Genomic DNA, 13,573 nt, shown 5'->3' with positions numbered 1-13,573 from the left:
CATTCGGCCCCATCAAGTCTGCTCTGCCATTTGATCACGGCCAATCTATTTTCCCCTCAACCCCATTCTCCTGCCTTCTCCCCGTAACCTTTGACGCTCTGTGGAATTTAGACGGACGAGAGGAGATCTTATCGAAACGTATAAGATTATTAAGGGGTTGGACACGTTAGAGGCAGGAAACATGTTCCCAATGTTGGGGGAGTCCAGAACAAGGGATCACAGTTTAAGAATAAGGGGTAGGCCATTTAGAACTGAGATGAGGAAAAACTTTTTCAGTCAGATAGTTGTGAATCTGGAATTCTCTGCCTCAGAAGGCAGTGGAGGCCAATTCTCTGAATGCATTCAAGATAGAGCTAGATAGAGCTCTTAAGGATAGTGGAGTCAGGGGGTATGGGGAGAAGGCAGGAACGGGGTACTGATTGAGAATGATCAGCCATGATCACATTGAATGGCGGTGCTGGCTCGAAGGGCCGAATGGCCTCCTCCTGCACCTGTTGTCCATTGTCTCTTACTGATCAAGAGCCTATCAATCTCCACTTTAAATTCTCCCGATAACCCCTGACACCCGTTCTAATCAAGAACCCATCAATCTCCGCCTTCATCAGACCCAATGACTTGGCCTCCACAGCCGCCTGTGGCAGTGAATTCCACAGATTCGCCTCCCTCTGAAGAAATTGCTCCTCATCTCCATTCTGAAGGTGGGTCCTTTTATTCTGAGGCTGTGCCCGCTAGTCCTAGACTTCCCCCCTACTCGAAACCTGCTCTCCATATCCAGTCTATCTGGGTTTTCATTTTGTGTCTATGGTGTAAACCAGCGTCTGCAATTCCTTCCTACACTGCCCCAGAAACCGTCCTGGTGGTGAATCCTTACTGAACTTCCTTTAAGCAATAACTTTTTGTTTAAAGAGGAGGCTCTAACTCTACACATTGTTCCAGAGGCTGTCTCACCAAAGCCCTGTGCAATTGCAGGAAGACACCTGTTCTCAAATCCTCTTGTGATTAAGGCTGACCACTTTGGCCTTCCTAATTGCTTGCCGCACCTGCATTTACAGGAGTCGCTGCCTCAAAAAGGCAGCCAGCCTCATCAGGGACCCACACCACCCGTACCGAGGTACAGTGAGAAAACGTTTGTGCGTGCTAACCAGTCAGCGGAAAGACAATGCGTGACTATCATCAAACCATCAACCGTGTACAGATGCATGACAAAGGGAATAGCGTGAATAATGTTTAGTGCAAGATAAAGACCAGTGAAATCTGATCAAAGGTAGTCCGAGGATCTCCAACGAGGTAGATAGTAGCTCAGGACTGCTCTCGAGTTGTTGATAGGACGGTTCAGTTGCCTGATAACAGTTGGGAAGAAACTGTCCCTGAATCTGGAGGTGTGCGTTATCACACTTCTGTACCTCTTGCCTGATGGGAGAGGGGAGAAGAGGGAGTGGCCGGGGTGAGACTGGCCCTTGATTATGCTGCTGGCCTTGCTGAGGCAGCGTGATGTGGAGTCAATGGAAGGGAGGTTGATTTGTGTGATGGTCTGGGCTGCGTCCACAATCCTCTGCAATCTCTTGCGGCCTTGGAGATTGGTGGGTGCCTGCAACCTACTACCATGGTTGGTGTTGGAGGCAGATATGGTCTTGGCATTTAAGAGGCTTTTAGATAGGCACATGGGTAGGTAGTGAATGGAGGGATATGGATTGTGTGCAGGCAGAGGAGATTATTTAACTTGGCACAAAAAACTCAGCGGGTCAGGCAGCATCTCAGGAGAAAAGCATTCGGGGCGAGACCCTTCTTCAGACTGAAAGTCAAGGGAAAGGGAAACGAGATATATAGAACAAATGAATGAAAGATATGCACAAAATAATAGACAATAGGTGCAGGAGGAGGCCATTCGGCCCTTCGAGCCAGCACCGCCATTCAATGTGATCATGGCTGATCATTCTCAATCAGTACCCCGTTCCTGCCTTCTCCCCATACCCCCTGACTCCACTATCCTTAAGAGCTCTATCTAGCTCTCTCTTGAATGCATTCAGAGAATTGGCCTCCACTGCCTTCTGAGGCAGAGAATTCCACAGATTCACAACTCTCTGACTGAAAAGGTTTTTCCTCATCTCAGTTCTAAATGGCCTACCCCTTATTCTTAAACTGTGGCCCCTTGTTCTGGACTCCCCCAACATTGGGAACATGTTTCCTGCCTCTAACGTGTCCAACCCCTTAATAATCTTATACGTTTCGATAAGATCTCCACTCATCCTTCTTTGATGATCAAGGAAAGGTGGAGCCTACAATGTTTCATTGTTGGCTGTGGGCTAGGTGATAACAGGACAACAGTGAAACTAGTAGGACGACTGGGGTGCGGGAGGGACGGAGAGAGAGAGGGGATGCAAGGGTTACTTGAAGTTAGAGAAATCAGTATTCATACCGCTGGGTTGCAAGCTGCCCAAGCGAACTATGAGGTGCTGTTCCTCCAATTTGCGTGTGGCCTCACTCTGACAATGGAGGAGGCCCAGTATAGAAAGGTCAGTGTGGGAGAAAGACACAAAATGCTGGAGTAACTCAGCGGGTCAGGCAGCATCCCTCGAGAAAAGGAATAGGTGACGTTTCGGGTCGAGACCCTTCTTCAGACTGCGAGATCCGGCGGGGGGTGGGGAGGGGAAACGACAGATATAAATGGTGATACAGAACAAATGAAAGAAAGATATGCAAAAAAAGTGACGATGAAAACGGAAAGAGGCCACTGTCAGCTGTGGGCTAGGTGAAAACGAGTTACAGACAATGAAACTCAACAAGACGTCAGAGTGGGAATGGGAAGGGGAGTTAAAGTGTTTGGCAACTGGGAGATGGCGAGGGCCAAGTCAGACTGTGGGAAGTAGGCATCATGTTTGGCAGAGACGTGGGCCGGCGGGCTTGTAACTGTGCTGTTGTCGATGTTCTAAGTGAGGAGGCTGACACAAGCCCAGGGGCATTGTGTGCCATTAAGCTTCTGTTTCGTGTTTTTTTTTTTTTCTTCCTTTCTCCTCTCCATTAATATTATGAAGATCTACTGCCAGGTAGTTTAAACCTGTTTCTTTGCCGCTTGAAAGATGCCCAGGAGTCTCGTTCGTGCGATTGTGACGTGAAGTGCCTTCTGGTTTATTCTGCCTTCCCTGGGTGTGTGGATGGTGGGAATCGGAAGGCTTGCTGTACGGATGTGCAGTTGTTCAGGGTTTCACCTGTCAACGAGCCTCCACTCTGATGTAAAGCCGGCTGCTCTCAGACCTGCCCTCTCTCGGCTTGCGATCAAAGTCGGAGCCTTTGTGTCTTTGGCCAGCAATAGGTTTTCAGGCTATTATTAACCGCAGTGGCGCAGCTGGGAGAGCTGCTGCCTCGCAGGGTTCGATCCTGACCTCGGGTGCTGTCTGTGTGGAGTTTGCACGCCCTCCCTGTGACCGCGTGGGTGTTCTCCGGTTGCTCCATTTTCCCCTCGCGTGTGTGTGGATTTGTAGGTTAATTGGCCCTCTGTAAAATTGCCCCCTAGTGTGTGGGGAGTGGATGATAAAGTGTGAGTACAGTGTGAATGGGTGATAGATGGTCGCCGGGGACTCATGGGCTGATGGGCTGGTTTCCCGGTGCCTGTAAACTAAAAGTTAACTCGACAAAACTAAACCAGCAGATGTATCCTGTGTGTGTGTAAACAAAAATAACACCAAAGGTACCCTAGATAGACACAAAATGCTGGAGTAACTCAGCGGGTCTGGCAACATCTCTGGAGAACATGGATGGGTGTCGTTTCGGGTCAAGACCCTTCTTCAGACTGTAAATTGCAAAATACCCGTGAAGGGGTGAAGTCATCGTTGTGCGGTTTTAAAACGAAGAAGCTTCTGAAAAAGCTGATTTAATATAGTGCCGTACATCCTCTGTGTCGGTTCGCTCAACACCTTCGCTCAGTCCGCCTTAACCAACCTGATCTCCCGGTGGCTGAGCACTTCAACTCCCCCTCCCACGCCCAGTCCGACCATTCTGTCATGGGCCTCCTCCAGTGCCATAGTGAGGCCCACCGGAAATTGGAGGAACAGCACCTTATATTTCACCTGGGCAGCTTACAGCCCAATGGTATGAACATTGACTTCTCCAACTTTAGATCGTTCCTCTGTCCCTCTCTTCCCCTCCCCCTTCCCAGTTCTCCCTTTACCTTCCTGTCTCCACCTATATCCTTCCTTTGTCCCGCCCCCCTGACATCAGTCTGAAGAAGGTGTCTCGACCCGAAACGTCACCCATTCCTTCTCTCCTGAGATGCTGCCTGACTTGATCTTTTTGATACTCTTCGGCCTGTTTTCTTCCAATTCAATATCAAGCCTATTATGCCTTTGCGTATTTATAAACAGTAGGTTTCTGGTCTCGTGCCTCAATCGCTCTTCCTTCCCAACCTCAGCCTCATGGACCTTAGAGCACCCCTAGTTCCTAAACCCCATTTCCATCACTGAACCCAACATAGTGGGTAGGAAGGAACTACAGATGCTGGTTTAAAGCGAAGATCGACACATGTAGCTGGAGTAACTCGGCGGGTCAGGCAAGGAATGGGTGACGTTTTGGGTCGAGACTCTTAGGGGAAATCAGGTCATTTCTTTCCCCGCTGTTTCCCTCCCTCCCAGCTTGTGCTAAATTTGCCCTTGGTTATTTTGTTGGTGCTTTCAGCTTTTATTCCTGGCTGTTTCATCAAGCAGCAATCTGCTATTAAGATGATGGCGCTGTGCATACTGTTTGTTAAATTGCTCTCTCAGTCAGAGGTTCCTTGCAATTTGAGCTTGTGGTGGGGAAGAGAGAGTTGTATAATTATACCTTGATCTTTAGTTTTAACCATCTGGGCACTGATACCATTTGCCGGTAGAGCTGCTGTCTCACAGTGCCAGAGTCACAGTGGTGCAGCGGTAGAGTAGGGCCTCACAGCGCCAGAGGCTGGTCTGAAGAACAATGTCTGAAGACAGGTCCCAACCCGAAACGTAACCTGCCCTTTTCCTCCAGAGATGCTGCCTGACCCTCTGAGTTATTCTAGCACGTTGACTTGTATACTTGTAGGCTTGTAGGCTTGTATACTAGGCTTGTATACTCACGAATTTAGAAGGATGAGAGGGGATCTTATCGAAACGTATAAGATTATTAAGGGGTTGGATACGTTAGAGGCAGGAAACATGTTCCCAATGTTGGGGGAGTCCAGAACCAGGGGTAGTTTACAAATAAGGGGTAGGCCATTTAGAACGGAGGTGAGGAAAAACTTTTTCTGTCAGAGTTGTGAATCTGTGGAATTCTCTGCCTCAGAAGGCAGTGGAGGCCAATTCTCTGAATGCGTTCAAGAGAGAGCTAGATAGAGCTCTTAAGGTTAGCGGAGTCAGGGGGTATGGGGAGAAGGCAGGAACGGGGTACTGATTGAGAATGATCAGCCATGATCACATTGAATGGCGGTGCTGGCTCGAAGGGCCGAATGGCCTCCTCCTGCACCTATTGTCTATTGTCTATTGATGTCTAATTGAAGATAGGTTCAATAGACAATAGACAATAGGTGCAGGAGTAGGCCATTCAGCCCTTCGAGCCAGCACCGCCATTCAATGCGATCATGGCTGATCACTCTCAATCAGTACCCCGTTCCTGCCTTCTCCCCATACCCCCTCACTCCGCTATCCTTAAGAGCTCTATCCAGCTCTCTCTTGAAAGCATCCAACGAACTGGCCTCCACTGCCTTCTGAGGTAGAGAATTCCACACCTTCACCACCCTCTGACTGAAAAAGTTCTTCCTCATCTCCGTTCTAAATGGCCTACCCCTTATTCTTAAACTGTGGCCCCTTGTTCTGGACTCCCCCAACATTGGGAACATGTTATCTGCCTCTAATGTGTCCAATCCCCTAATTATCTTATATGTTTCAATAAGATCCCCCCTCATCCTTCTAAATTCCAGTGTATACAAGCCCAATCGCTCCAGCCTTTCAACATCCGACAGCCCCGCCATTCCGGGAATTAACCTAGTGAACCTACGCTGCACGCCCTCCATAGCAAGAATATCCTTCCTCAAATTTGGAGACCAAAACTGCACACAGTACTCCAGGTGCGGTCTCACCAGGGCCCGGTACAACTGTAGAAGGACCTCTTTGCTCCTATACTCAATTCCTCTTGTTACGAAGGCCAACATTCCATTGGCTTTCTTCACTGCCTGCTGTACCTGCATGCTTCCTTTCATTGACTGATGCACTAGGACACCCAGATCTCGTTGAACTCCCCCTCCTCCTAACTTGACACCATTCAGATAATAATCTGCCTTTCTATTCTTACTTCCAAAGTGAATAACCTCACACTTATCTACATTAAACTGCATCTGCCATGTATCCGCCCACTCACACAACCTGTCCAAGTAACCCTGCAGCCTTATTGCATCTTCCTCACAATTCACACTACCCCCCAACTTAGTATCATCTGCAAATTTGCTAATGGTACTTTTAATCCCTTCGTCTAAGTCATTAATGTATATCGTAAATAGCTGGGGTCCCAGCACCGAACCTTGCGGTACCCCACTGGTCACTGCCTGCCATTCCGAAAGGGACCCATTTATCCCCACTCTTTGCTTTCTGTCTGTCAACCAATTTTCTATCCATGTCAGTACCCTACCCCCAATACCATGTGCCCTAATTTTGCCCACTAATCTCCTATGTGGGACCTTGTCGAAGGCTTTCTGAAAGTCGAGGTACACCACATCCACCGACTCTCCCTTGTCAATTTTCCTAGTTACATCCTCAAAAAATTCCAGTAGATTTGTCAAGCATGATTTCCCCTTCGTAAATCCATGCTGACTCGGAATGATCCCGTTACTGCTATCCAAATGCTCAGCAATTTCGTCTTTTATAATTGACTCCAGCATCTTCCCCACCACTGATGTCAGACTAACTGGTCTATAATTACCCGTTTTCTCTCTCCCTCCTTTCTTAAAATGTGGGATAACATTTGCTATCCTCCAATCCACAGGAACTGATCCTGAATCTATAGAACATTGAAAAATGATCTCCAATGCTTCCACTATTTCTAGAGCCACCTCCTTAAGTACTCTGGGATGCAGACCATCAGGCCCTGGGGATTTATCAGCCTTCAGTCCCATCAGTCTACCCAAAACCATTTCCTGCCTAATGTGGATTTCCTTCAGTTCCTCCATCACCCTAGGTTCTCCGGCCCCTAGAACATTTGGGAGATTGTGTGTATCTTCCTCAGTGAAGACAGATCCAAAGTAACGGTTTAGCTCGTCTGCCATTTCTTTGTTCCCCATAATAAATTCCCCTGCTTCTGTCTTCAAGGGACCCACATTTGCCTTGACTATTTTTTTCCTCTTCACGTACCTAAAAACCTTTTGCTATCCTCCTTTATATTATTGGCTAGTTTACCCTCGTACCTCATCTTTTCTCCCCGTATTGCCTTTTTAGTTAACTTTTGTTGCTCTTTAAAAGAGTCCCAATCCTCTGTCTTCCCACTCTTCTTTGCTATGTTATACTTCCTCTCCTTAATTTTTATGCTGTCCCTGACTTCCCTTGTCAGCCACAGGTGTCTCTTACTCCCCTTAGAGTCTTTCCACCTCTTTGGAATAAATTGATCCTGCAACCTCTGCATTATTCCCAGGAATACCTGCCATTGCTGTTCTACCGTCTTCCCTGCTAGGGCCTCCTTCCAATCAATTTTGGCCAGCTCCTGCCTCATGCCTCTGTAATCCCCTTTGCTATACTGTAATACCGACACTTCCGATTTTCCCTTCTGCCTTTCCATTTGCAGAGTAAAACTTATCATGTTGTGATCACTGCCTCCTAATGGCTCTTTTACCTCTAGTCCCCTTATCAGATCAGGATCATTACACAACACTAAATCCAGAATTGCCTTCTCCCTGGTAGGCTCCAGTACAAGCTGTTCTAAGAATCCATCTCGAAGGCACTCTACAAACTCTCTTTCCTGGGGTCCATTTCCAACCTGATTTTCCCAGTCTACCTGCATGTTGAAATCTCCCATAACCACCGTAGCATTACATTTTTGACACGCCAATGGCGAGATGCTTATGATGTGCGGTCTTCTAAAACCAGATCATTTCACTTGCACTAGCCAGTATGTGTTTGAATTCCCTGCGCAATAACCCATCGTGTGGAACTTTGTTCCTGGTTAAGAGTGTTTTTATTGCAGAGATGGTGCCTGACCCACCGAGTTACTTCAGCATTTTGTGTTTTATTCAAGATTCTGGCACCTGCGGTTCCTTGTGTGTCCTTTGTTTTTGTTTGGAGATACAGCATGGAAACGGGCCCATCAGTCCACTGAGTCCACGCTGACCATCGATCACCTCGTACACGAGCACTGTCCGACACACGAGGGACAATTTGCAGAAGTCAATGAAGCTACAAACCTGCACGGCTTTGGAGTGCGGGAGGAAACCGGAGCACCCGGAGAAAACCCACGAGGTCACGGGTAGAATGTACAAACTCCGTAAAGACAGCGCCCGTAGTCGGGATCGACCCTGGGTCTCTGGCGCTGTATGGCAGCAACTCTACCGATCTGCCATTGTGCCAAAGATAGACACAAAATGCTGGAGTAACTCAGCAGGACAGGCAGCATCTCTGGGGAGAAGGAATGGGTGAAGTTTTGGGTCGAGACCCTACTTCAGACGTGCCATTGCGCCGCCTCCTTTGTATAGCCTATGTTTGAAGGAAGCTAATGTTTACCTTTACTGAACTCATCTTACTTTTTAAGGAATGGTGGAATTCTCTGCCACAGAAGGCAGCGGAGGCCAATTCACGGGATGTTTTCAAGAGAGAGTTAGATACAGCTCTTCGGGGTAACGGAATCAAGGGATATATGGAGAAATCGGGAATGGGGTACCGATTTTGAATCATCAGCCATGATCATAGTGAATGGCGGTGTTGGCTCGAAGGGCCGGATGGCCTACTCCTGCACCTATTTTCTATGTTTCAGCTGGGGAATCTCGACTGAATGCCATTTTGCTTTCCATTTTAGCCATTCGAGGCATTCATGCCACTCCAGCAGCTCAGAGAGGCTGATGGCGCAGTGGAGACACAGTTGTCTGGACGTGGCGAGTGGATTGAATATGATAAACTACAGCTGGAGTCTGCGCCCATCAAGAAATATATTAAGGTAAGACCCATCCATGTGCACCTCTGAGTCTCACTTGCTTCGTTCATTTTGTCACACTTAACCTTTCAACCTGACAGAAGTATATAAATTTAAGAGAGGGATAGACAGTCAAAGCGCTTTTTTTGCCCCCAAGGTGGAAATATCAAAGACTAGAGTCATAGGGTGATACAGTGTGGAAACAGGCCCTTCGGCCCAACTTGCCCACACCGGCCAATATGTCCCAGCTACTCTAGTTCCACCTGCCTGCGTTTGGTCCATATCCCTCCAAACTTGTCCTATCCATGTACCTGTCCAAACGTTACAATAGTACTTTCCTCAACTACCTTCTCCGGCAGCTCGTTCAATACACTCACACCCCTTTGTGTGAAAAGGTTACTCCTCAGATTCCTATTAAATCGTTTCCCCTTCACCTTAAACCTATGTACTCTGGTCCTCCACTCTGGGCAAGAGACTCTGTGCATCTACCCGATCTATTCCTCTCATGATTTTATACACCTCTATAAGATCAAGATAGAGGAACATAGATTTAAAGTGAGATGGGCAAAGTTTAAATCTGACTGGGGTGGGGCAAGCTTTTTTTTCCACAGAGTGGTGGGTGTGTTATACGAATAGTGGCATTTAAGAGGCTTTTGGATAGGCACATGGATGTGTAGGCAATGGTGAGATATGGATCATGTGCAGGCAGAGAAGATTAGTTTAACCTAACATCATGTTCGGCACGGACATTGTGGGCCAAAGGGTCTGTTCCTATGCTGTTCTATTTTCTGTGTCCCGTGTAAATCCAATTGTTCAATTGGAATTTTGGAATGAACAGCAGCTGTTTATGGATCTTGGAGACTTGACACGAGTCCGTGATTTATTCTATCTTTTGTTGACTTTGAAACATAGAAACATTAGAAAATAGGTGCAAGAGGAGGCCATTTGGCCCTTCGAACCAGCACCGCCATTCATTGTGATCATGGCTGATCAGTAACCTGTGCCTGCCTTCTCCCCATATCCCTTGATTCCACTAGCCCCTAGAGCTCTATCTAACTCTCTTTTAAATTCATCCAGTGAACTGGCCTCCACTGCCCTCTGTGGCAGAGAATTCCACAAATTCACAACTCTCTGGGTGAAAAAGTTTTTTTCTCACCTCAGTTTTAAATGGCCTCCCCTTTGTTCTTAGACTTGGAACGGATTCCTCAGATATACAGCACTGTTTAATGCTGAAGAGTCCCGACCCGAAACATCACCTATCCGTGTTCTCCAGAGATGCTGCCTGACCTGCTGAGTTACTCCAGCACTTTGTGTCTTTTTGAAAATATAAACTAGCATCTGCAGTTCCTTGTTTCTACTATTGAATGTGGTCTCGTTCTGAATACTTGGTACAACAGAGTGCAGTGGGCACCACTTTTGGATTCATTTGGTCCATCGTCCACATTCGGTTAATTTGGCAGGAATGTCATGCGAAGTGGGCGGCACAGTGGCGCAGCGATAGAGTTGCTGCCTTACAGCGAATGCAGCGCTGGAGACTCAGGTTCAATCCTGACTACGGGTGCTGTACTATACGGAGTTTGTACGTTCTCTGCGTGGGTTTTCTCCGAGATCTTCGGTTTCCTCCCACACTCCAAAGACGTACAGGTTTGTAGGTTAATTGGCTGGGCAAATGTAAAAATTATCCCTAGTGGGTGTAGGATAGTGTTAATGTGCGTGGATCGCTGGGCGGCGCGGACCCGGTGGGCCGAAGGGCCTGTTTCTGCGCTGTATCTCTAAATCTAAAAAATATATATAAAGTGTGCAGAGTCTGGATTCGGAGACCCGTGTTCGATCCTGACTACAGGTGCTATCTGTGCGGAGTTTGCACGTCCTCCCTGTTACCGCGTGGGTTTCCTCTGGGCGCTCCGGATTCCTCCCACACGTAAAAGACAGCAGATTTGTGGGTTAATTGGCTTCGGTAAAAGCTGTAAATTGTCCCTGTAATCTATCTTTGAACATAGATTTATGTTTGAAAGAAAATTCTCTGGCCTGAGTTTGAGTTGGTTTGCGTTATACTACTGTTGGAGATTAATGTGTTGCAACACAGAGGCCTGTAGAGGCCAAGTCAGTGGATGTTTTCCAAGGCACAGATAGATAGATTCTTGATTAGTGCCGATGTCAGGGGGTTGTGGGGAGGAGGCAGCAGGGTGGGGTCAAGAGGGAAAGATAGATCAGCCGTGATTGAATGGCTGGAGTTAGACCTGATGGGCCGAATGGCCTAATTCTGTTCCTATCACTTATGAGAGTATGTAATTGTTCCAAGTCAGCGGGCTGACTTAATTGTAAAATGTCACCTGTCCGTTTGGGGTTGTTTGCAGCCTTACTCCTTCGTGAGTAGTCCGTGCAGGTGAAGTGGGATTTTATCATGAGCGTTAACACTTGGAGAAGGTTCTAATGCCACTGAGTTTTCAAAGTACTGCATTAATGAATTTTGTTTACGATGGCCAAATGGCACTAGGTTCAGTCTTTACATCGACTATGAGCACAAAATGCTGGATTAACTCAGCGGGACAGGCAGCAACTCTGGAGAGAATGAAAGGGCGATGTTTCGGGTCGAGACCCTTCTTCAGACTGAGAGTCAGGGGAGAGGGAGACACAGAGATATGGAAGGGTAAGGTGTGAGAACGACAGATCAAAGCCGATGATGATCCAGGGAATGTAGAATGGTACATTGTATGCCTTGTTGTCACCTTGCCCACAGCTACCAATCAGTAAAATTAATCAGGAGGACAGTGAAACGTGCTTGCAGCTTCTTTAAAGGTTCCCGTCCAGTTTAAATGCACTGGATTAAAACTAGGTGGGGGGAGGGACGGAGAGAGAAGGGATACAAGGGTTAATTGAAGTTGGAGAAATCAATGTTTGTACCGCTGGTGTGTAAGCTGCCCAAGCGAGAAATGAGGTGCTGTTCTAGTTTTGGTTTAGAGCAACAGCGTGTAAACAGGCCCTTCGGCCCACCGAGTCCGGTGCACCACCGTGTCGCCGTCAGTTGCAGGGCAAAGTACCCGCTGGTGTGGAATTTCCCAGAGATTGTGAAAAGTACTATGTAAATGCAAATCTTAGGGATTTTTTTTTTTTTGCTTGTAAAAATATTTGCACCGGATTGTGCTGTGTTCAGAAAAGAGCTCATAATTGATGAAGATATCACGGGGCGGGGGAAACCACTTAAGCTTGTTTCGCTGAACACCTTCGCTCAGTCCGCCTTGGTCCAAGCGATCTCCCGGTTGCTAAACACTAAGTCCCCCTCCCATTCCCACACTGACCTTTCTGTCATGGGCCTCCTCCATTGTCAGAGTGAGGCCCAGCGCAAATTGGAGGAACAGCACCTCATATTTCGCTTAGGCAGCTTACACCCCAGCGGTACGAACATTGATTTCTCTAACTTCAATTAACCCTTGCATCCCTTCTCTCTCCATCCCTCCCCCACCTAGTTTCACTGTCGTCCAGCTGATTTTCACTGTTTTTGTAACTCGTTATCACCTTCCCCACAGCCAACAATGGACCATTGTGGGCTCCGCCTTTCCTTGATCATTGTTACCTTTTTGCGCATTTTCCATCAGTTTGTTCTATATCTCTCTACATCACCGTCTATATCTCTCTTCCCTTTCCCCTGACTCTCAGTCTGAGGAAAGGTCACCTGTTCCTTTTCTCCAGAGATGCTGCCTGACTAGGTTAATTCCCGGAATGGCGGGACTGTCGTATGTTGAAAGGCTGGAGCGATTGGGCTTGTATACATTGGAATTTAGAAGGATGAGGGGGGATCTTATTGAAACATATAAGATAATTAGGGGATTGGACAGGAAACATGATTAGAGGCAGGAAACATGTTCCCAATGTTGGGGGAGTCCAGAACAAGGGGCCACAGTTTAAGAATAAGGGGTAGGCCATTTAGAATGGAGATGAGGAAGAACTTTTTCAGTCAGAGAGTGGTGAAGGTGTGGAATTCTCTGCCTCAGAAGGCAGTGGAGGCCAGTTCGTTGGATGCTTTCAAGAGAGAGCTGGATAGAGCTCTTAAGGATAGCGGAGTGAGGCAGGAACGGGGTACTGATTGAGAGTGATCAGCCATGATCGCATTGAATGGCGGTGCTGGCTCGAAGGGCTGAATGGCCTACTCCTGCACCTATTGTCTATTGTCTATTGACCCACTGAGTTACTCCAGCATTTGTCGATCTCCGGTGTAAACCAGCACCTGCAGTTCCTTCCCACACATAAACTCAAATCATATTAGCCAAATAAGACCTAATTTGTTGATGTTCTGATCCGAATGTGTACAAAACACACAATGTCACCCTGCCATGCAAATCTATGATTTTTTTTGTAACATTAAAATCCTAGATCGCTCGTTTAGTTCAGATATACAGCGCGGAAACAGGCCATTAGGCCCACCGAGTCCGCACCGACCAGCGATCCCCGCACTATCCTACGC

At 47.4% G+C, this 13,573-nt stretch overlaps 1 protein-coding gene across 2 annotated transcripts in view; it reads left to right on the top strand.

Moving 5' to 3' along the window:
• The window catches only part of pot1 (protection of telomeres 1 homolog), a 148,076-nt gene that overhangs the window by 20,534 nt on the left and 113,969 nt on the right, over window positions 1-13,573 (top strand). The window contains exons 1-2 of one of the 2 annotated variants that reach the window (XM_078416517.1): window positions 2,714-2,749; window positions 8,998-9,135. In XM_078416517.1, the coding sequence (XP_078272643.1) occupies window positions 9,013-9,135 (123 nt within the window). In that variant the 5' untranslated portion in view covers window positions 2,714-2,749; window positions 8,998-9,012. Of the gene's footprint in view, window positions 1-2,713; window positions 2,750-8,997; window positions 9,136-13,573 lie in introns of those variants that run through there. The other variant, XM_078416516.1, reaches the window with a different exon arrangement.

The sequence above is a fragment of the Rhinoraja longicauda genome, chromosome 20, assembly GCF_053455715.1.
Source record: "Rhinoraja longicauda isolate Sanriku21f chromosome 20, sRhiLon1.1, whole genome shotgun sequence".
Classification (NCBI taxonomy): domain Eukaryota; kingdom Metazoa; phylum Chordata; class Chondrichthyes; order Rajiformes; family Arhynchobatidae; genus Rhinoraja; species Rhinoraja longicauda.
Note: the sequence above shows the minus strand (reverse complement) of the source record. Positions and strands in the feature narration are given on the sequence as shown.